Raw genomic sequence first — 20848 nt, 5'->3', positions numbered from 1 at the left:
CAGGACCGGTCTGACCAATCAGCGCCGGCTCCGAAGGACGGTCTTTCTCCGCTGGCCTCGGAAGCGATCGGAGCCCTTCCGGGGCGGGGCCAGAGCGTTGGTTCGCGGTTCCCTTCGCCTCCCCGCCCCCCGCTCTCCGGCGCAGTCCCGGGGGGGGGAGGGGGAGGGGGAGGGGAGGGGGCTGCTGGTGGCGGCCCGGCGGCCTCGTCCCGAGCAGGCCCGGGGCTCTCCTGGAGGGACGCCCCGCCCCGGGCTCCCACGAGGGGCTCCCTCTCCGCCTCCCGCTGGGCCGGATCCGCACACCGCGCGCGGGGTCCGGGGGGGGGCGGGGGGGCGGTTCGGCCCGGAGGGAGGAGGCGCTGCCGAGGCTGAAACGCCTCGCCGCCCCTTCGGCCCCGCTGGTCTCTGGGTCGGGGAACCGCCTCCTCCGCCGGGGACACCGGCCCCAAAGAGGCGGAGGCCCTTCCCGTCCGTCGGCCAGAAGACCGGCCCCGGTTCCTGTGCAAAACGTTTTATCTGGCCCCGGAGGCGCTTTTTCCGAAAGGCAGCTGGACTTCCTGGGCTGTTCCTTGAAGACGTTTCGCTTCCCATCCAAGGAGCTTCCTCGGTTCTTCTTTGGTTCCGTTCTGCAGCGTCCCAGTCAGAGCTGAAGAAGCTCCTTGGATGAGAAGCGAAACGTCTTCAAGGAACAGCCCAGGAAGTCCAGCTGCCTCCTGAAAGAGCGCCCTGGAAGGCCCTCCCTGGATGTCCCTCGCTCGGTGGTCGAACCCTGCGCTCCTTGGGTGCTCTTGCGCTGGAGGGTTGCTTGCGGGCGCAGCCCCATCGGCCTAAACGAGTGCGGGGTCTGGCCGCTGCACGGACTGGGAGGTTGAGTTTTCTCCTTGCAGAGCACAGCGAGGATGCATCTGGGTAGCTCTGTGGCCTCTCCTTTGGGAGCTGCATCATCCTTGCGTGTCCCCACTTCTCTTCATGGGAACGGACGGGGCTGGTCCCACCTGGGCAGCCGCTTTGCCTTCAGGCTGCTGGCTTTCGGGATCAAAGACTTCCCCTCCGCAAACCGCAGAGGCTGCCTGCCTGCCAAGCAGGGCCAAACAATTAGCGTACGCTAAAGTTTCTTTATTACTGTGGGCACACACGTCTTGTAACACCTTGTTACACGCACAAAAAAAATCATATAACTGCTTTGTAATCCCAGGTTTAGATACAATTACTTGGCACTTAGTGGGCTAAAGGCACTGGCAGGTGGCATCAGGGTGGCAGCCCCAGAAACGGGCCTGGGAATCTAGCCTCGGCTCTGTTGCTGACGGCAGCAAACATGCCTGGATAGCCTTCCTCGGCTCAGCAGGAAGGAAGAGCTGCAGGACCCACTTGTAACTTGGGAGGGAAGAGAGGGGGGTGAATCACTGTGCGACAGTGATAACCCCAGCAAAACTCCAGCGATAGTGATCCATCCTTGCTTCTTTTTCATTTCCACGATTCCCAAGTCTGTTCCAGTCCCTTTTGTACCAGTGCTGGCGAAGTTTACCTACAGAGCATTAGCCATCAAACCCCGAACTGAGGCTAGTGACTCCTAGGGAGGTTCCCTAAGAAGTGCTATTTCCCAGAGAGAGTCTGCCGTAGGCATCGGGGTGGGGAAGGTCTCTGCCATACCCTTCCACGGCCTGCCCGCCTCCTGGCTCTTGCCACGGGGCAGGGGTGGAAGGGAGGGGCGGGACTAAGAGCACCCATCCCCAGGAGGCTCACGTTGCACGGGAAGGTGTAGCAGAAGTAAACGCCAGAACACAGATGCACAGGGCGAAGTCATTTCAATAAGGCTCCCCCTCAGGGAGGGCAGAGCGAAGCCCACCTTGCTGTGTGACCATCACTCCCGGCCCTCCCACCAAACAGCACCATGACACTTCCACGGGGCTCTCCAGAAAGGCTGGCCCTGCTCCCGTCTCTGCATCGCTGGGCAGCCGGGGGGCGGGGGGGGCCTTCTGAGCAGCTGGGGAAACCCCTTCCTCCTGCCTGCGTGGGTGCTGTCTGCCTTGCTCGGGCCCCTTCTCTCTTCCCCTGGCGCTTGGCCGGGAGCTACTACTTCTTGTGAGACGGGAGGAAGTCGCAGCGTAGCAGACGGTAGAAGAGGACAACGTTGATGGGCAGCATGATGGCCATGCCCACCGTGCCCATGGCATAGGGCACTGCTGGGACATTCTCCCAGTTCAGGGCCAGCCAACGGGTCATCCAGGCCAAGGTCAGGATACGGAACACCAGGTAGGTGCCAAGGTTGACCAGGCTGGTGAGGCGGAAAGAGGCGGTGTTGGCCAAGCCAGCCATCTGCAGGATCGTCCGGAGGTGCAGGAAGACGGAGTTGATCTCCACCAGCAGAGCCACCATGGCGAAACCCACAAAGCGACGAACCAGGAAGGCAAAGCCAAAGCAAACAATCACCTGGAAGACAGCAAGGCTGAGTTGGCTCTTCCCCTGGGTGCGTTCTGCCCTGGACCCCCTGGCGAAAGCAGCCGGAATCCGGCTGCAACAAATAGGAACCCTCCTGCTTCTGATCATCACTGCTAAAAGCAGCCAGTAACTCTCAGCGGTGCGCCTGCTGCCACCACGCCCCGGCCAGGGCAGATCACAGCCTGACCCACCTCCTCATCCATGGACCGGGGCAGCCCCCAGGCTTCAGTTCTGCTCCCACGGGCGTTGGAAAATTGGCTCCAAGGCAGAGGGCAGGTAAGGTCAAGACCCAGTGCCTACAGCCTCCCCCCACCAGCCAGTTTTAAAAATTAGTTCTGAGCCTTAACGGAGGAAGCATCTCAAACGCACATCCAAATTCCTTTTCAGCCATGGCCTCTGTCAAACGTCTGTGGTTCCCCTACGCCTCCCCACCTCTTGCCCCCCCACCCCGGTCAGTTCCTGGGGGAGAGCTGCAGCTACTGACAGGAGGGGGCAGGCAAGCCCCTCCATTGACAGGAGTCCATTCAGAGCATCAGCTGCTGATGGCTGGACTCTCCTTGAACAGCTTCTGTAGAACAAACCTCTCTCTCCCCCCCCCCCCGCCAGCCCTGCAAGATGTGCTTAAGGCGATTGTAAGGAGTTTAGCTGTTTAAGTTGGAAGCCAGTCTGGGTCTCTGCTAAATTTGATTCTGACGTGGGCAATCCAGAGCTCAGGAGAGAGACGGCAGCTCCCTACTGAGGCTGGTTTTCAAAGGCACACTGGAGGAGTCCCGGGTGGCCCTTGGCTGGGTGCTACAACGGCAGTCTGCACAGACTCAGAGGCCCTTCTGCCTTACTGTCCCCTCTGCTGCTCTGAGGCCGAGCATTGCCATCCCAACCAAAGTGAACAATCGCAAACGCGGTGATTCCTTCATCCTTGCTATAGCCCATCCTGACTGGTCAGGTGGGCAGTGGGTGGGCACAGCTGCAGCAGTCTCTTGGGCTGGACCCCTGAGGCTGGACCCCTGAGGCCTAGGCCAGGGCCCGGCTGCAAACAGCAAAAGGCCTCTTTCCCTTTGTGTGATGTGCAGAGCGGCCGGTATAAAAGGAAGCCAGGACAGCTCCAGCTGGTTCACCTCAGCCAGTCAGAATGTGGGCAAGGATGCTCATCTGCTACCCCCTGAAAGCACCCCAGCAGGGGCGAAGCACCGATCTTTGTGCGGAAAGGCTGGGGGCCCCTGGATGTGCCTTACTATTTATTTGTGGGCCCCTTGGTGTGCTCTGTGTTTGGTGGTTTGCTTGCAGACGTTTCATCATCCAACTAGGTAACGTGATCGATGCTAGTGAGTGTGGATTTTGCTCTCTGTTTATATGCAGGAGTGTGCCTTGCCAGTTTTGGTGGGGGAGGGGTTTTATCCTTGATTGGGCTCTTGTTTTCTACTTGATTGTCTGGCATTAAACCCTGCTTATCTGGCTGTTTGTTTCATTCTTAGCTTTGAATGAGGTATAAATGTGGTTTATTTCTATCTATCTATTGATGGCTGATTTGTTTCCGGGAATTCCCTAGATCTGAATTTGGCTTGGCCCAAGATAAGGAAGGGACGCGGTGGCTCAGTGGGTTAGGATGCTGAGCTTGTCGATCAGAAGGTCGGCAGTTTGGCGGGTCGAATCCCAAGTGCCGCGTAGCAGAGTGAGCGCCTGTTACTCGTCCCAGCTTCTGCCAACCTAGCAGTTCGAAAGCAGGTAAAAATGCAAGTAGAAAAACAGGGACCACTCCGGTGGGAAGGGAACAGCGTTCCGTGCACCTTTGGTGTCTAGTCATGCCGGCCACATGACCACGGAGACATCCTCGGACAAGCGCTGGCTCTTCGGCTTTGAAACGGAGATGAGCACCGGCCCCTAGAGTCGGAAACAACTAGCATGCATGTGCGGGGGAACCTTTACCTTTAAGATACTGACAATTTTCCACTTGAAATTGTGGTTGAGTCTGTCCATGTGACTAAGTAGTTTTCATTGTGTCTTTCGACTGCTGATTGATGCTCTGGACACACTTGGCTAGTCTTCTGGCTGGCTGCCCTACACTGTGTGGCTGTTCCAGGCCTTAACACTGTGTTGTAGATGACTCCTGTTTTTGCTTCTTGGGCTACAGGTAGTCCTCGACTTATGACAGTCCGTTTAGTGACAGCAGCACTGGGAAAAGTGAGTTATAACCATTTTTCACACTAACAACTGTTCAAGCATCGCCACGGTTACGTGATCAAAATTCAGACATTTGGCAACTGACTCATATTTATGACGGTTGCAGGGTGATGCGCTCCCCTTTTGCGACTTTCTGACCAGCAAAGTCAGGGCGGAAGGCAGATTCACTTAACAACTGTGTTGCTAAGTTAACCCCTGCAGGGATTCACCTAATAAATGTGACAAGAAAGATTGTAAAATGAGGCAGAAATTCACTTAGCAATTTTCTCGCTTAGCAGCAGAAATTTTGGGCTCGTAAGTCAAGGACTTCCTGTACTTGGTCTTTGGGTTTTCTTAGGATGTTCCTGAGGGTGTGGGTGCTGTGTGATTGCAATAGTTTGTTGACTGTTTCTGAGATGTTTCTCTAGCAGCAGACACCCAAGCAGTGAAGAAGAGGAAGAGGAGCCCGGTGGGGTGAGGCCAGGCCCCCTTGGAAGAGGGAGGTGCCAACAGCAACCAGCAGGCCAAGTCAGGGCCAGGGCATGTGGGAGGCCCCAAGCGTTCATCCCACAGGGTCACCCTTGCCACGGCCACCTGGCCTGAGTCCCACGCTTGTCGTTCTCCCTTCCCCCAGGGGGAGCCCAGCCTGAGCCAGGAGAGGCTGCTCCTGCCGACTCACCCCTTGCCCGGGACAGCCACGTCTTCTTAACATGAGAAGCATGAGTAACTCACCACAAAGTGATGGAACAGCAGCTCCCAACATTTCTGAAGCTTCTGATGACATATCATGTCCAAGAAGTCCTGCACAAAATACCCTGCGGAAGAAGAGGTGTCCCATCAACAAGCTGCCGATTCTCTCTGCCGCAGATTCACAAGTCCCGGCTCAGGAACCTGGTTCTCCTTCCAGGGTTACTCCACACCCACTTTTCAGACCAGCTGGGTGGCCGGGAAGGCCAAGGAGAATCAGGTCCCCGGGGCGGGCAAAGTGGAAGAGCCGGGCAACCAGAGAGCTGGCAGGGAAGCTAAGAGGAGCCCTGCCATCTTCCTTCCGGTTCGTCTCTGGGGCTGAATGCTGGGGTGAAGTCTAAACTGGCTCAGGCCCAACCCTGGTTAACTTCCTCTTGCCTCTCCCAGCCCCCCCCCCCCGCCCCTCCCTCCACTCCACTGTCTGCAAAGTCTCTCAGGAAGCATCTTCAGAAGGGGAGGCTGTCAGAAATGGCCTTCTCTCCTTTGGCCCGGCAAGTGGACTCTCGGCTATGGATGTCCTTCATCCTGCTGTTTTCCCATCGACCTGCAGGTTTAATTCTGTTGAAGGTCTAAAAGCTGTGAGATGTTTTCAAACTTTATGCTTTTGCTTTACTTTAAACAGCCCTTGTTTTTGTTCCAATTTAAATGGAACAAACGGATGAGAATTGTAGCTTTTTTAGACACGCTGTAGTTTTTGTGCAATGTGCTTAACTAGGTTGACTAAAGAGCTTGTGGGCATCTTCACACACCATGCCAACCTTTCAGCAATTTATCACATTGTGGGTTGGAGGGATCGTGAAGATCATCTTGTCCAACCTTCTGCAATGCAGGGAAAAGGATGAAATCACTTGTGAGATTCAGCTGCCCAGCCTGCTCTTAAAAACTTCTTCCCAAGGTAGAAAATGCACAGTTTCAGTAGACAAAGCTCTTCTTCCATTCGTTTCTCCTAATGTTTCAGCAAAATCTAGGAAACTGCAGCTCCTCCCCACTGCCTATAGCCGCAGACAAGGGTTCCTGACCCTCTTCTCTATGGGCCCCTTTTATAACCCTGGAGGCAGTTTCCCCCTGGCCTTTCTGTGGTCCAGAGCACGCATAGAATCAAACCCTTGGAAAGGGTGCTGGGGGGTCCCTTCCCTTCAAGAGCCCCACCCAGAGCTTGCCGCACAAATGGCGGCCCAGCTGCTGCACAAACACAGCTCCAGGAGGCCAGCGTGCCAGTGCTTCACTGCACTCACAGCCAGGCGATTCCTGCTGGTTTCGAGTTTGGATCTCCCTCACTGAAGCTTCAGCCCATTGGATCCGGGCCTCCCCCTGGACACTGTGCAGAATAAAACCAGGGGCTCTTCCCCACGGTGGCCATTCAAGCATGGCCTGTTGTGTCTCCAATCTTCTTGAGCATGAAAACAGCCGGCTACTTTGTTCTCCATGGGATTTAGCCACCCTTCCCCTCTTCGTTGCACTTTCCGTTGCCCAGCGCTGCTCTTGTGGCATTTGGGCAACCAGAAGGGGACCCAGCATCGAAATACAGTCTGAGCATCCAAATACATCCAAATACAGAGCAGCACGACAGTTGTCTCGCTTCCGGTGCTCTTGTCCCACGTTCCTCCATTGAGGCAACCCAAGATTGCGTTGGCTCCTTCGACATCTGCAGACTGCCAGCTCATGCTTCATCGTGGCCCCCCCAGAAGACCCAATCCTTCCCGTGAGGACTGCTGCGTGTTCCACAGTGCCAGCTCTGGCAGCGTCTCCTCACAGGGCACGTCCCAAGGGGGCCTCCTCTGAACCAGTTGCAACGCACCCGTGTCCCAGGAACGAGGGTCCACAGTCATGTTACCAAGGATTCCACCGCAGCAGCAGCAGTAGCAGCGTGTCCTGCACTGAAATGCCAGGCTGAAGAAATTCCTAATGGTGAGCGCAGTCAACCAGTGGAACGGAAGTTGCCTCCGGAAGTTGTGTGTGCTCCAACACTGGAAGTTTTTAAGTAGAAATTGGGCAGCCATCTGTCTGGAATGGTGTAGGGTCTCCTGCTTGAGCAGGGGGTTGGATTGGAGGACCTCCGAGGGCCCTTCCACCTCTTTTATTCTATGTTCTAAGAAAAGTGGCTGGGCCTGGGTCATGGCCACGACTTCCCTTTTAAGGGCAAGCTCGTGGGCACATAGGCCAAGAGGGGGAAATGCCAGAGGCACCTGCAGGGTGGCATTCTATGTCTTGGATACAGAATATAAAAAGAACGAGATGCAAAATGGGACCTCAACGCTGGAGGAGGCTGACAGGGTAAGAGATGGGAGCTGCTGGAGAGAGTTTCATGGTAAATGTGGAGGAAAGGGCAGCCTGCCACTCTTCTAGAACCTGTTGTGACTCAGGGCCAGCCTGTGGGCCCGACAGCCGGGTCCGATGTATCGGAGGACTCAGATGTGGGGGAGGAGGGAAACGAACCGGCTGATGATGATTTGGAGACTTTGCAGAGTCCTCAGCCGGGAACCTCTTCTCAGCTGTGTGAGCCCGAGAGTGCGGAGGATGATGACCCACAGCTGGCCCTGTTCAAGGATGCCCGACGCAGGAGGCAGACGAGCAGGGACAAACAAAGGAAGGCTATGGGACTCCTCGGGAGGAGGCACAGGGAGACCACGCCCTGAGCTCTCTATAAAAGAAGTGTTTGGGGAGGGGCTAGTTGCTGAAAGCAACTTTTTCTTTGAGAAGTCAAGCTCTTGTATTTTTGTAACAGTGTAATTAAAACTTGGCAGAAGCCTTTTGATCTTGGACGCTTTCCAGACTCTTCCTTTGATTAGGGGTGCGAGAAGAGGGCTGGTTTAGAACAGTTTGCTTTCAGCCACCCACCCCTTAATACTACGATGGAGCAGCTTCTTGCCGAGAATGTCCAGCTCAACCAGCAACTCACCTTGCTGGCCACTCAGGTGGCACAACTGCAGGCTCAGGTACATGCTGCCCCCCCACCCAGGAGGAAATGTCAGATAGCTATGCCGGATAAATTCGCTGGTAATCCAGAACTGTTTCCTGCCTTCCTGGGACAATGCCAGCTTTATATCAGCGTGAAAGCAGCTGATTTCCCCACTGACCGAGATAAGGTGGGATTCGTGTTGAGCCTTCTGTCGGGAGATGCAGCTCGTTGGGGCACGCCTCTGTTGGCACAGCCTAGCCCTTTGTTGGATAACTTTGGGGGGTTTTGTGACCATATGCGCCTCATGTACGAGGACCCGATTAAGGCACAGACGGCCACCCGACGCCTGAAAGCTTTGAGGCAGGGTCAGCGCCCTCTACAGGCCTATATCAGCGATTTCCGGCTGCTTAGCCAGGATTCCGCCTGGAATGAGGCTGCGCTCGTGGATGCCTTTCAGGATGGCTTGTCAGAGGAGATGTTGGATGAGCTGGCCCGCGTGGACATTCCCTCAGACCTGAATGGGCTGATCCATCTTTGTCTGCGGATCGATGCCCGGCTGCAGCAGCGTAAGAGTCGCCGTGCCACCCCACAGACCCCTGCCGCCCCTGTTGTGCGTGAGCCCCCGGTCCAGAGGGAGGAGCCAATGGAGCTGGGTGCCGCCAGGTCCCGTCTATCGGTGACGGAAATGGACAGACGACGATCGGAGGGGTTGTGTTTTTACTGTGGGGACCCTGGACATTTGGCTGCTTCTTGCCCGAAGAAGCGTCAGCGGGCGTCAGTGACCAAGCCTGCCCTGAGAAAGTCCCCTGCTTTGTTATCGGGAAACGGCCCGAGCCCGATCTAGACGGTGTGAAAGATCGGGCGACCCACAACATCCACTCCGAGCGACGCCGTTCCAACGGTGCCTGTGAACCTCCACGGCATTTGATTTTGGAGGCACGTCTGATCCTCCCTGGCACGTCAGAGGGGATTCCAGTCCATGCCTTAATTGACTCTGGGGCTACCACTAACTTTATGGATTCGGCCTTTGTGGCCAAATGGGCTGTTCCCCAGTGTCCAGTGGATCCGCCCATGCTTGTGGAGACCATCGATGGTCGAGTGCTCCTGTCCGGGCCTATCACGGCCGCCACGCAACCCGTGTGTATGGCCATCAGTACCCATGTGGAGGCCATTCAGTTCTACGTCACTTCGGATCTGCACTTCCCCGTGGTCTTGGGACTGGCGTGGCTCCGGGCGCATGATCCACAGATCTATTGGTCTCAGAACTTGGTCACCTTCCCAAGTTTGCAGTGCGTGGACCACACCCGCCATATCTGTGCCGGCCAGGTGGAGGGTTCCTCAGGGGTTTCCTTGCCTCCCGAACTGTCCGACTTTGCTGACGTGTTCAGCGAGTCAGAGGCGGACCAATTACCCCCGCACAGGCCCTACGACTGCTCCATTGACCTAGTCCCTGATGCGCCTCTCCCAGTGGGGCGTTTGTACTCCATGTCGGAGCCCGAGTTGGCTGCATTGCGGGACTTCCTGACGAAGAACTTGGCTCGTGGTTTCATCCGGCCCTCGTCCTCGCCAGTGTCTGCGCCCGTGCTCTTCGTCAAAAAGAAGTCGGGCGAGTTACGGCTTTGCTGTGACTACCGGAAACTCAACGCTATCACGGTGCGTAACCGCTACCCGCTGCCCCTCATCCCCGAGCTCTTGGACCGACTCCGGGAGGCTAAGATCTTCACGAAACTGGACCTGCGTGGAACTTACAACCTCGTCAGGGTTCGGCCGGGTGATGAGTGGAAGACGGCGTTTGGTACTCGCTATGGACATTTCGAGTACACGGTGATGCCGTTTGGCCTGACCAACGCCCCCGCTGTGTTTCAGCATTTTATGAATGACGTCTTTCGGGATCTGTTGGACCAGTTTGTTGTGATTTACCTGGACGACATCCTGATTTACTCCCCGTCGCGTGAAGCGCATCATCAGCATCTCCGTCAGGTCCTGCAGCGCCTCCGGAATCATCGGCTGTTTGCCAAGTTGGAGAAGTGCCAGTTCTACCAGGTGACCATTGATTTCTTGGGTCACCGCATTTCTCCTGAGGGCATCGCCATGGAACCGAGTAAAGTTGAGTCATTGCAGAGTTGGCAACCCCCGCGTCGCGTGAAGGATATTCAGCGACTTCTTGGATTTGCCAACTACTATCGGACATTCATCCCTGGCTTTGCTGCCTTGACAGCCCCCCTCACCCGGCTCCTGCAGAAGAAGACTCGGTTCCAGTGGAACGCCCCCGAACAACAGGCGTTCCAAGCTCTGAAGGACGCCTTCATGAAGGAGCCCATCTTGAAGCATCCTGACCCGCAACGGCCATTTGTCGTGGAGGCGGACGCCTCCGACATTGCCATTGGGGCCGTGTTACTTCAGGCAGCGACGCCCAACGGTACCCTTTTCCCTTGCGCGTATCACTCACGGAAATTGAATCCCTCGGAGCGCAACTATACCATCTGGGAGAAGGAGCTGCTGGCCATCAAGGCGGCGTTCGAGGCTTGGAGGCATCATCTGGAGGGGGCGCGGCATCAAATCGAGGTCCGGACGGACCACAAGAATCTGGAAAGCCTGCAGACCGCTCGGAATTTGAACCAACGCCAGATCCGGTGGTCCCTCTTCTTTGCGAGGTTTGACTTCCGGGTGCGGTACATACCAAGCGGGCACAACCAGAGAGCGGATGCTCTGTCCAGGAAGCCCGAGTACACCCGAGTGGAAGACAAGCTTCCGCCCAGGACCGTGATCCCCGTCGAGTCTTTTGCTGCGGTGCGGGAGCCGGTGGATATACGGGCTCGGATCCGGGAGGCGCAGCAGCAGGAGGCGTGGGTGGCTCAGCGGAAGGAAGAGGTGGGGCCAGATTCGCCTTGGTCGGTCACGGATGGACTCCTGTATTATCGTGACCGGCTCTATGTTCCAGGAGGGCCACTCAGGGGACTCGTCCTCAGCCAATGTCATGATAACCCGGCTGCGGGGCATTTTGGCCTGTTCAAGACTCTGAACCTGGTCTCCCGTACATTCTGGTGGCCCCGAGTCCGACACGATGTCCAGTCTTATGTCACCTCCTGCGTCCCATGCAGGCAGGCCAAGTCAGCGACAGGGGCCCCGCCTGGTTTACTGCAGCCTTTGCCAACGCCCAAGAGACCCTGGGGGGCTGTGTCCATGGACTTTCTGACGGATCTACCCCCATCCTCCGGCTTCACGACAGTGTTTGTGGTGGTGGACATGTTGACCAAGATGGCGCACTTCATCCCCTGTCGCGGCTTACCGTCAGCTCGCGCCACTAGTCGCATGTTCATCCAACAGGTGTTCCGGCTGCACGGCCTTCCCGATAGAGTCGTCTCCGATAGGGGGGCCCAGTTTACAGCCCGCTTCTGGCAGGAGTTGATGCGGGCGTTGGACATTAAGGTTTGCCTCTCGTCCGCGCATCATCCTCAGACCGACGGGGGTACCGAGAAGGTCATCGGCATTTTGGAGCAGTATCTGCGCTGCTACGTTAACCTGCAGCAGGACAATTGGGTGGACTATTTGGCCATAGCCGAGTTTGCCTTTAACAACTCGCAGCACACCTCCACGCAGATGACACCGTTCTTGGCCAATGTGGGTTATCACCCTCGGTTTTTCCCCCTTTCTCCCGTGGACTCACCGGAGCCGGCAGCGAACGAATTCATGGCGGAGTTACAGGCGATCCATCGGTTGGTGCGACGGCAGCTGGAGAAGGCCAAGGCCGACTACAAGAGGTTCGCCGATCGGTCGAGAAGGGATACGCCTCCATTATCGGTGGGGGATCGGGTCTGGCTGTCCACCAGGAACCTACCATCCACTCGGCCGGCGAGGAAGCTGGACCACCGTTACCTTGGACCGTTCCCAGTCGAGGCCGTCATCAACCCGGTCGCCTATCGTTTAACTCTGCCACGTTCCCTGCGCGTGCACCCCGTCTTCCATCGGTCCTTGTTGGTCCCCGAACAACCGGCTTGTCCACTTCGCCAAGCGGAACCTCCCCCATCAGGACCTCGTGATGGCGACAGCACCCCCGAGTACGAGGTCGCCAGCATCAGGGATTCCCGCTGGCTGAAAGGTCGCTTCCAGTACCTGATCGAGTGGAAAGGGTACGGGCCGGAGGACTTCACATGGGAAGACGCGACCGCCGTTCATGCCCCTGCGTTGGTGACTGCTTTTCACGAACAGTTCCCATCCCGACCGCATCCGGATCGGCAGACCCGGGGGAAGGGCCCTGCGGTGCGGGATAGTGTTGTGACTCAGGGCCAGCCTGTGGGCCCGACAGCCGGGTCCGATGTATCGGAGGACTCAGATGTGGGGGAGGAGGGAAACGAACCGGCTGATGATGATTTGGAGACTTTGCAGAGTCCTCAGCCGGGAACCTCTTCTCAGCTGTGTGAGCCCGAGAGTGCGGAGGATGATGACCCACAGCTGGCCCTGTTCAAGGACGCCCGACGCAGGAGGCAGACGAGCAGGGACAAACAAAGGAAGGCTATGGGACTCCTCGGGAGGAGGCACAGGGAGACCACGCCCTGAGCTCTCTATAAAAGAAGTGTTTGGGGAGGGGCTAGTTGCTGAAAGCAACTTTTTCTTTGAGAAGTCAAGCTCTTGTATTTTTGTAACAGTGTAATTAAAACTTGGCAGAAGCCTTTTGATCTTGGACGCTTTCCAGACTCTTCCTTTGATTAGGGGTGCGAGAAGAGGGCTGGTTTAGAACAGAACCGGGAGCTAGATTGGCAGGAGAGAAAGGGCTGCAGGCAGAGAACAAAAGCAGTGGAGATGGTTGCTCTGGAGCGGCTCCCGCAGGTTCTAACCACACCATTAGGTTCTCGGTGTGAGGGCAACATCTGGATGGTGGGAAAGAGCCAGCTGAGGATTAATCAGCAGCTCACAAGGCAGAGAGATTGCCATTCCGGACAAGAAAGTGAAAAAAAGAGTGTAGTTCACCAGAAGGAAACCTAAGCAACGAGAAGAGCCTCTCTAGGAAGACCTCTTGGGCTCACCTTGGCTCTGCCAGAAGGACCCAAAGGAAAGATGGTCTAAGGAGGGATGGATGCACTTTGGGTGGCTGGTAGAAGAGGGATTTGAAGCCCTCCAGTAAGAAATGCAACCAGAGAAGGCAAGGAGCATCTTGCAAGTGCTTTTGAAGCCACGGGGAAGGCCGAGACAAGCATAGACGGCCCTTTGGGCTGTGATGAAACAGCCATCGCACGTCTGGCCCTGACTGACTCGTGAGAGGAAGGCTGGTGGCTGCAAAGAGGTCCTAGTGCCGGCAGAAGGAAGAGGCCACCTGTTCACAGGAGGACAGGCTGGGGAGGAGGAGGAAGAGGAGTGAGGGGAGAAGAAGAGGAGGAAGAGGAGCGAATGCAAGGATCTGATGAAATTCTACCTTAGCATCCTGACCTGTTTCCTCCCAAGAGTGAAGAGCTGAGAGAGGCAGAAAAGGCGGGAGGGAAGCCTGGCGTCCAAGGGGAAGAGGGACGCAGGCTCCCTTCAGAGGGAGGATATCCCTCGCGGAGGAAATGTGGGCAAGCCATGAAAAAGAGACACGGGGATAGTTGGGTGGAAAGGCTGTTTTCTCAAAAAGGCCAGTATTTGATAAGGGGCCGTCCCAGACCAGTGTTGCTCCACAGAGGTTTAGGAGCAGCTGGCACGTGAAAGCGAGGAAGGGCGCAGGGGCGGCAGCAGCAGAGCGCTTGGGAGACAAGCCTGTGACAGGCTTGATTGGCAGGAAAGATCCTGTCTGGAGCGCCATCAGCCTAGACCTCTGAGCCAAGCGAGGAGGTGAGTAGGCGCTCTAGACATAGGGAGATCTTTAGCTAAAGCAGCCTAAGGCAGTCTTTCTCGACCTTGGCTACTTTAAGTTATTTAAAAAATATTAAGGCAGCATGTAAGTAAAGCAATAACGTAAGCTGCAAATGTGGTATATCTGTTCAATCAGTGACACCATCCAAATAAGCAAGTCCCCTGGGATGCAGGCATAAATCACTGGGTCACGATTCTTGTTGCCCCTGACTCTCTGTGCACAGCAGCCCCTCCCTCCTGTGGCTGGAGCCCCCAGGTCAGGATGGCCACCACCCGTGACACCTCGAATCTAATCCCACCAGGAAAAGGGTGACCACCCTAAGCACACAGCCTGAACCCTAAATTCTAATTCTAAGAATGCGATGGGAATGGGAATGGGAAGAGAAGAGAAGAGAGAATGAATTAGAGCTGGAAGGGACCTTGGAGGTCTTCTAGTCCAGCCCTCTGCTCAATTCCATATGGATTCAAACCAGAACTGACTGAACTGTAGGCTCCATTGAACTGGGGAAGCAAGCCCTATTTTGTGCACTGTGAAATAATTAATAGACTAATGATGCTTTAAATTTTGTGGAGTTTTAAAATTACACCTTGAATTCAGGAAAGGAAGTCCCTAAAATGTAGCAACAGCCTGCATTTACCCCCTTTTCTAAACGGTTTTATTTCTCTGCAATTTTAAATCATTTCCTCATGGGGGGGGGAAACATTTAAAACCCTAGCAGCCTCAGAGGGATTAACTTAATCCTAACCTGAAACTTAATCCTATAGGAGGGATTCAAATACCTTTTGTAACAGTTAAAGACATGCCAATTTTAACCTGAAAATAGACATGCATGTGCACACATTTGCAAATGTAACCAATAGCATAAATACAAATTTAGGTATTTGTAAACATCCTGAAGCATCACCTTAATAAAGTTTTATTCCACTTCACTCCAGCAAAAGCCAGAAAAATTTAACTAGGAACCAAATGCACACAAGAACCCACTGATGAAGCCCCAAGCGTCCAACAGTGATGCTTGTTACCTGCACATCTGGACCTGTCAGAGGCTGATTATGGTTTTACTGCTAGGAATGCCCATTTTGAAGGTGATCATTTTACCTGCTCTTCTTCAAGGGCAGAATGATGTTGTCATTGTAGTGTCTGGGCTGCCCCTAATACTGTAACATTGTCTAAGCCAGGAAAGTTTCAAACAGCAAAAGAGGAAAAGGATATTAAGGTCGTGTGTCCCCCCCCCCCCCCGGTGTCTGTCCAGCTCCCAGCAAAGCTCCAGGGATGGGTCACCTCTGCTTGAGCAGCAAGAAAACCCATCTCTTCCCACGAGTTCTTCCCTGGCCACTGCCAGCACCCTTGAGCCATGTCCGGCTCAGCTGACTAGGGTGGGTGGGTGGGGGTTTGAGAGGGGTGCACAGTGAAGCGTGAGGGAGGGGCCCTCTGCCATTTCCCAGTGCAGCTGTTCCCACGCTGGTCAGTTGTCCAGGTGGCTTTTGGGCACGTCCTTAATGCTCGTCCAGCAGAGCAGCAACTGGGGGACTAGTGGAGGCTGAGCTGGCAGTCGGGACTCCCTTCGAATGCCCCTCCCCTCTTGGGGTTGGGGATCCGTGTGCAATACCAGAGGCATGTGCAGCAGACTGAAGTGGTACCTCTTGAATAGTAGCAACTGTGAGAGGGATCTCGGAGTCCTAGTGGACCATCCCTTAAATAGGAGCCAGCCCTGTGCTGCAGGTGCCAGAAAAGCCAACACAGCGCTAGGCTGCATTAACAGAGAGATGGAATCAAGATCACCTGAAGTGCTAATACCACTTTACAAGGCCTTGGTAAGGCCAGACTTGGAATACGGCATCCAGTTTTGGTCACCACGATATAAAAAGATGTTGAGCCTCTAGAAAGAGTGCAGAGAAGGGCAACAAAGATGACCAGGGGACTGGAGGCTAAAACATATAAAGAACGGTTGCTGGAATTGGGTATGTGTAGTTTAATGAAGAGAAGGGTGAGGGGTGACATGATAGCAGTATTCCAATATCTCAGGGGCTGCCCCAAAGAAGAGGGAGTCAAGCTATTCTCAAAAGCACCGGAGGGCAGGATAAGAAGCAATGGATAGAAACTAATCAAGGAGAGAAGAACTAAGGAGAAACTTCCTGACCATGAGGAGAATTCATCAGTGGAACAGCTTGCCTCCAAAAGTTGTGGGTGCTCCATCACTAGAGATTTTTAAGAAGAGACTAGACATTCCCCTGTCTGAGATGATATAGGTTCTGCTGCTGGAGTAGGGGGCTGGACTAGAAGACCTCCAAGGTCCCTTCCAGCTCTATTCTATTCTATATTCTATTCTATATTCTATTCTATATTCTATTCTATTCTATTCTATTCTATTCTATTCTATACTTTTTCTCTATTCTATTCTATTCTATTCTATTCTATTCTATTCTATTCTATTCTATACTTTTTCTCTATTCTATTCTATTCTATTCTATTCTATTCTATTCTATTCTATTCTATCCTTTTTTATTCTTTTTCCTTATTCTATTCTATTCTATTCTATTCTATTCTATTCTATTCTATTCTATTCTATTCTATTCTATTCTATTCTATTCTATTCTATTCTATTCTATTCTATTCCATTCCATTCCATTCTCAGTCACTGCTCTGGCTCTCTCTCCTCATCACCTCATTGCCAGAGTCAGATGCAGCTTCCAACAGGGAAGAGCAGATTGTTGGGGGCAATTAAGCTGACTTTCTAATAATGCCGCTTGGGGGTGTGTGTGAAAGCCCTAATAAGCAGGCATATACATAGAATGAAGGCTACTGCTAAGCTTGTAAGCCGCCCTGAGTCTTCGGAGAAGGGCGGGATATAAATGGAATTTTAAAAAAACAACAAACCTGGTGGTTTATCCCCACCCCACCCCCTACCTGCTGTTCTGAAGGAGGGGGGTGTTCTTTCCCCACCATGCCCCCTCCAGATATTGTCGAGAATTCCTCAGAACCCCAGTCCAACCCACCTGAAGGGGTAAACTTTGCTGAACGATCCTTTGCCGCACTTAATGGGGGGGGCGTTGGGGAGAACAGATGAACGAAAGGGAGACCAAGCTGTAAGCTTCCCTCAGGAGGAAGGGACAGGGGCCATCTCAGGCGGCAGTGGCTTCCACGGAGCAGGAAAATGGAGCGATTGTGTGCCCCCGCGGTCACATGCAAGGAAGGGAACGACGGGGGGGGGCGGGGGTGGTGGCTGGCACCAGTTGCCTCCTCCGTCAGATGCCAGCACAGAAGTGTGGAGGTGCTCTCCAGGGCCGGCAACGTGCAGCTCGGCTGCCCCCTCCCCATCCAGCGGGAGAAGAGGGGGGGCTACTGGGCTTCTCTGCTTTAGCGCTGCCCCTGCATCTCAGGAGCCCTTTCAAGCAAGCCGAAACTAAACGGTTTCCCGGCTCCCGTGCTGGCTCTTCCCGGGCCGGGGGGGGGGGGCAGGGGGCTGGTCGGGGAACGGTCCGGTGCAGGAGAGCCACTTACCGATGGAGATCCCCAGCAAGCAGTGCGCGGAGGGCGAGAAGTGGTCGATGAGATCCTGGCTCATCGGGGGGTAGAAGTAGAACCTGCGGCCGGAGAAAGTGTGGGGGGGGGGGGCTCTGTGAATGCTCGCCCGGAGCGGCTCCTTCTGCCCGCCCCGACCGCGACCGCGACTGCGACTTCCACCCACCCGAGTAGGGCCCAGGAGCCGCTCAGCAGGCTGTGGGCCAGCGACGTCCAAATGTTGCGCCACTTCCAGCGAACGGGCTGCGCCGGGGAGGGCGGCGGCACCAGGCGCTCCAGGACGTTGTTGAGCAGCCGAAAGGCGCCCATCGAGCCCCCCAGCAGCAACAGCAAATCCATCGCGGGACTGCCCGAGCCCCGAGCCCGCCGGCCCCCCCTCTCGCCCTCGCCCGCAGCGGAGCGCAGCAAGCCCCAGGGCAGCGGGGAGCCGAGAGCGCGGAGGGCCGGGCGGGAAAGGGGCCACCGCGGAGTGGGGGGGAGCCGGGGGTGTGACGGCAGACAAACCGTCCCCCGGCGGCGCCCGCCATTGGCTCCGCGGTCGCCCCGTCTCCATGGCGACGCCCCCCCCCCGCCGGGACGGAAGGGTCTCCTCGGACAGCGAGCCACGACCCGGCATTCGTCCCAGGGAGGCCGCCGGCCTTCCAGCCTCTCTCGCCGCGCCGGCACAGAAACTCCAGCCGCGGCCGCGAAGTGCCCGGAGGGCGACTCCGGCGCGGTGGGCTTCAGCAGCCGTTCGGAAAGCCCGACCGGCCTCGGGATAGCCCACCGCCGCTTGATGGGCGGGCGGCCTTCGGAACGCGAGGAATCGGGCGACAGCGGAGCAGGTGGCGGGACGGACCTGAGCCGCGGGGACCGCCTTGGCTTGGATCGCAGGTGCCGGGGCTTCAGGCGAAGGGAGCCGTTTGGCGCTGCCGGGAACCCGCCTGGTTAGCGAGAGCTCTACCGAAACGGTTGCCCGGGACTGCAGGAGGGCGCTGCCCCCCACTCCCGGGTCAGCCGTTCCGCCGGCTGCGTTTGCCCAGGACTGCCGAGGCGTGAGCGCCGCCACAGCCCGCGCCGCCGGTGTAGGTTGCGGCCGCCCGACGCCTTTCCGCGGCTGCTGGGAGTCACCGGGGCTCCCCTTTCGGGCAGCAGTCCCGGCTATGGCTTCCCTGCTCGGTGGCTCGTGCGAGTCTGGCCAGCGCGGAAGTCCCGAACACGCCGGCTCAGCCGGCGCGCTTCAGAAGGAAGTGCCGGCCCGAAGTGGCCTGGCGCGGGCGCCCCGAAACGGGGCATTGCCCGGGCGGAGACGCTCCAAGCTTCGCCAGCAAAGCTCCGGCGCGGCGTCAGGTCCTCTTCTCGCCTGTTCTCCGCAAGCGGCCCGCTTCTGCGGCTCCACCCCTGCGGTCTCCGGATCGCGGGAGTGGGCCCCAGCGCTGCCCTCCCGCCCCCCTCGGCTGCGAGTCGCCGGGATGCTCGCCGACGGAGCCGGGCGGCTAATAAGTAAATGCAGGCCGCCCACTTCGGGCAAGTTTGGGGGCGGCGCCAGATTGTATGCGCGAGGAAGGACCGGCTGCTTGGCAGGCGCGCCCCGTCCCCTCTTCTGTTCCGAGACGACGACGACGCCCTGTGTCCTATCCCGATGGCAGCGCCAGCGCCAAGCCCCGGTGAGTCTGGGCTCCTTGGGGCGGCTGCTCTGGGGATGCGCTAGGGCCTAGCTCCGGGGGGGGGGGCAGGGAGCCTTGGCTGCCGTCAGCCTGGGGTGAGTGGGCCAGGTGGGGACGCCCCTCCGGGCGGGCCACGACGGAGGAGCAGAAGCTGACGGTCTCCCTCCGGGGGGGGGGGTGGAGAGGCGCGCAACTGCGTGACTTCGCGCTGCGCTTGTATCTTATTCTGCCTTGGGCGCCAAGGGGCTGAGTTCCCTCTACCCGCTTTGCGGCAACCCTGTGAGGATCGTTCAGCTGACGGATTGTGGGGTCCAGCTCAGGAAGGCTGTTCGCCTGATTCCTCGGGGGATCGGGAGGCTGAAAGGGGACAGCGCAGCCCCGTTCCTTTCCTAACCAAGAATGGTCGCTGCGCACGGAGTGGAGATCGCTTGCTGCTTCGCTCTCTGCTCTGCCTCGTCCTTTTTCGTTCGGGGCTCCGTCCAACAACTGGGGCAGGCATTGACCCTGCGCGAGGGGTCCACCTGCTCACCAGCCCTGCCTTTGGCGAGAGAAAGCAGCCACCCTCCTTCAGCTCTGTTCTGCCAGATTCTAGACTTGCAAAGGCGTCCCCCGCCCCCGCTGGGCTGCACAATGATTCCCCCCCCCAGGATTCCCAGCCTGGAAAACCCTGGAAAACCTGTATGGGTAGGAACTGCGGAAGGACGCCTCAGGCTTAAGAAGGCTGATTGCATTTGTTTGATGTGAGGTGGATAATTCTTCCCTGCGAGGGGGGGTCACAGGTTGTGGTGAGCACCGAGCGGAGTGGAGAGGCGGGCGACTTGGGTGGGGCTGGGAAAACGAGGCTACTTTACAGAGGCCCCCCCCCCGCGTGCCTTTTCCCAGGGCAAGCAGTAGCCTTGGGGGTGGGAGTGGGGATTCTAAAACACATTTGACTTTATTGGGTTTGCATTTCAGTTTGATTTCAATTAACATTTCCTATAAAGTTTAGACTCCGTCAGCAGCATGGGGGTGGGGGTGGGGTTGTCCGCCTCTGGCAGGGCTTAACTACTGGTAAGAGGTGTGGTTGAGTTTGCCTGGCAAGGAGTTCCCCAGGTGGCACAGCTGGGGCAGTAACTCTCTCTGAGATGGTATAGGCCAGGGGTAGGCAACCTTGGCTCTTTTATGACTCGTGGACTTCAACTCCCAGAATTCCTGAGCCAGCATAGCTCAGCTTGGAAACCTCTCTCTTTCCCCTCAGCATAGCTGGCTCAGGAATTCTGGGAGTTGAAGTCCAAGAGTCATAAAAGAGCCAGGGTTGCCTACCCTTGGGTTCTCCTGCTTCAGCAGGGGGCTGGACTAGGAGACCTCCAAGGTCCCTTTCTGATTCTATTCTATTCCATTCCATATTTTCTATTCTATTCTATTCTATTCTATTCTATTCTATTCTATTCTATTCTATTCTATTCTATTCTATTCTATTCTATTCTATTCTATTCTATTCTATTCTATTCTATTCTATTCTATTCTATTCTATTCTATTCTATTCTATTCTCTCTTGCTGTGCTTGCAAAGGCAGCTCCTGCACTTGGCCCCAGAAAAGGCAGCATCCTCCCTTGACAGCCAGGAAGGCTT

At 56.2% G+C, this 20848-nt stretch overlaps 2 protein-coding genes across 2 annotated transcripts in view; one reads left to right on the top strand and one right to left on the bottom strand.

Moving 5' to 3' along the window:
* The window catches only part of RPA1 (replication protein A1), a 216070-nt gene that overhangs the window by 63730 nt on the left and 131492 nt on the right, over nt 1-20848 (top strand). The window lies entirely within an intron of this gene.
* TLCD2 (TLC domain containing 2) lies at nt 2074-17930 on the bottom strand (the record flags this gene model as incomplete). The annotated part of the gene is made up of 4 exons (XM_083350322.1): nt 2074-2430; nt 5329-5411; nt 17571-17653; nt 17758-17930. The coding sequence occupies 4 exons, from the start codon at nt 17928-17930 to the stop codon at nt 2074-2076; spliced, it is 696 nt and encodes a 231-aa protein (XP_083206448.1).

This window comes from Vipera ursinii (assembly GCF_947247035.1).
Source record: "Vipera ursinii genome assembly, chromosome: 1".
Lineage (NCBI taxonomy): Eukaryota > Metazoa > Chordata > Lepidosauria > Squamata > Viperidae > Vipera > Vipera ursinii.
The sequence above is the reverse complement of the archived record's forward strand: the minus strand, read 5'-3'. Positions and strand labels throughout refer to the sequence as shown.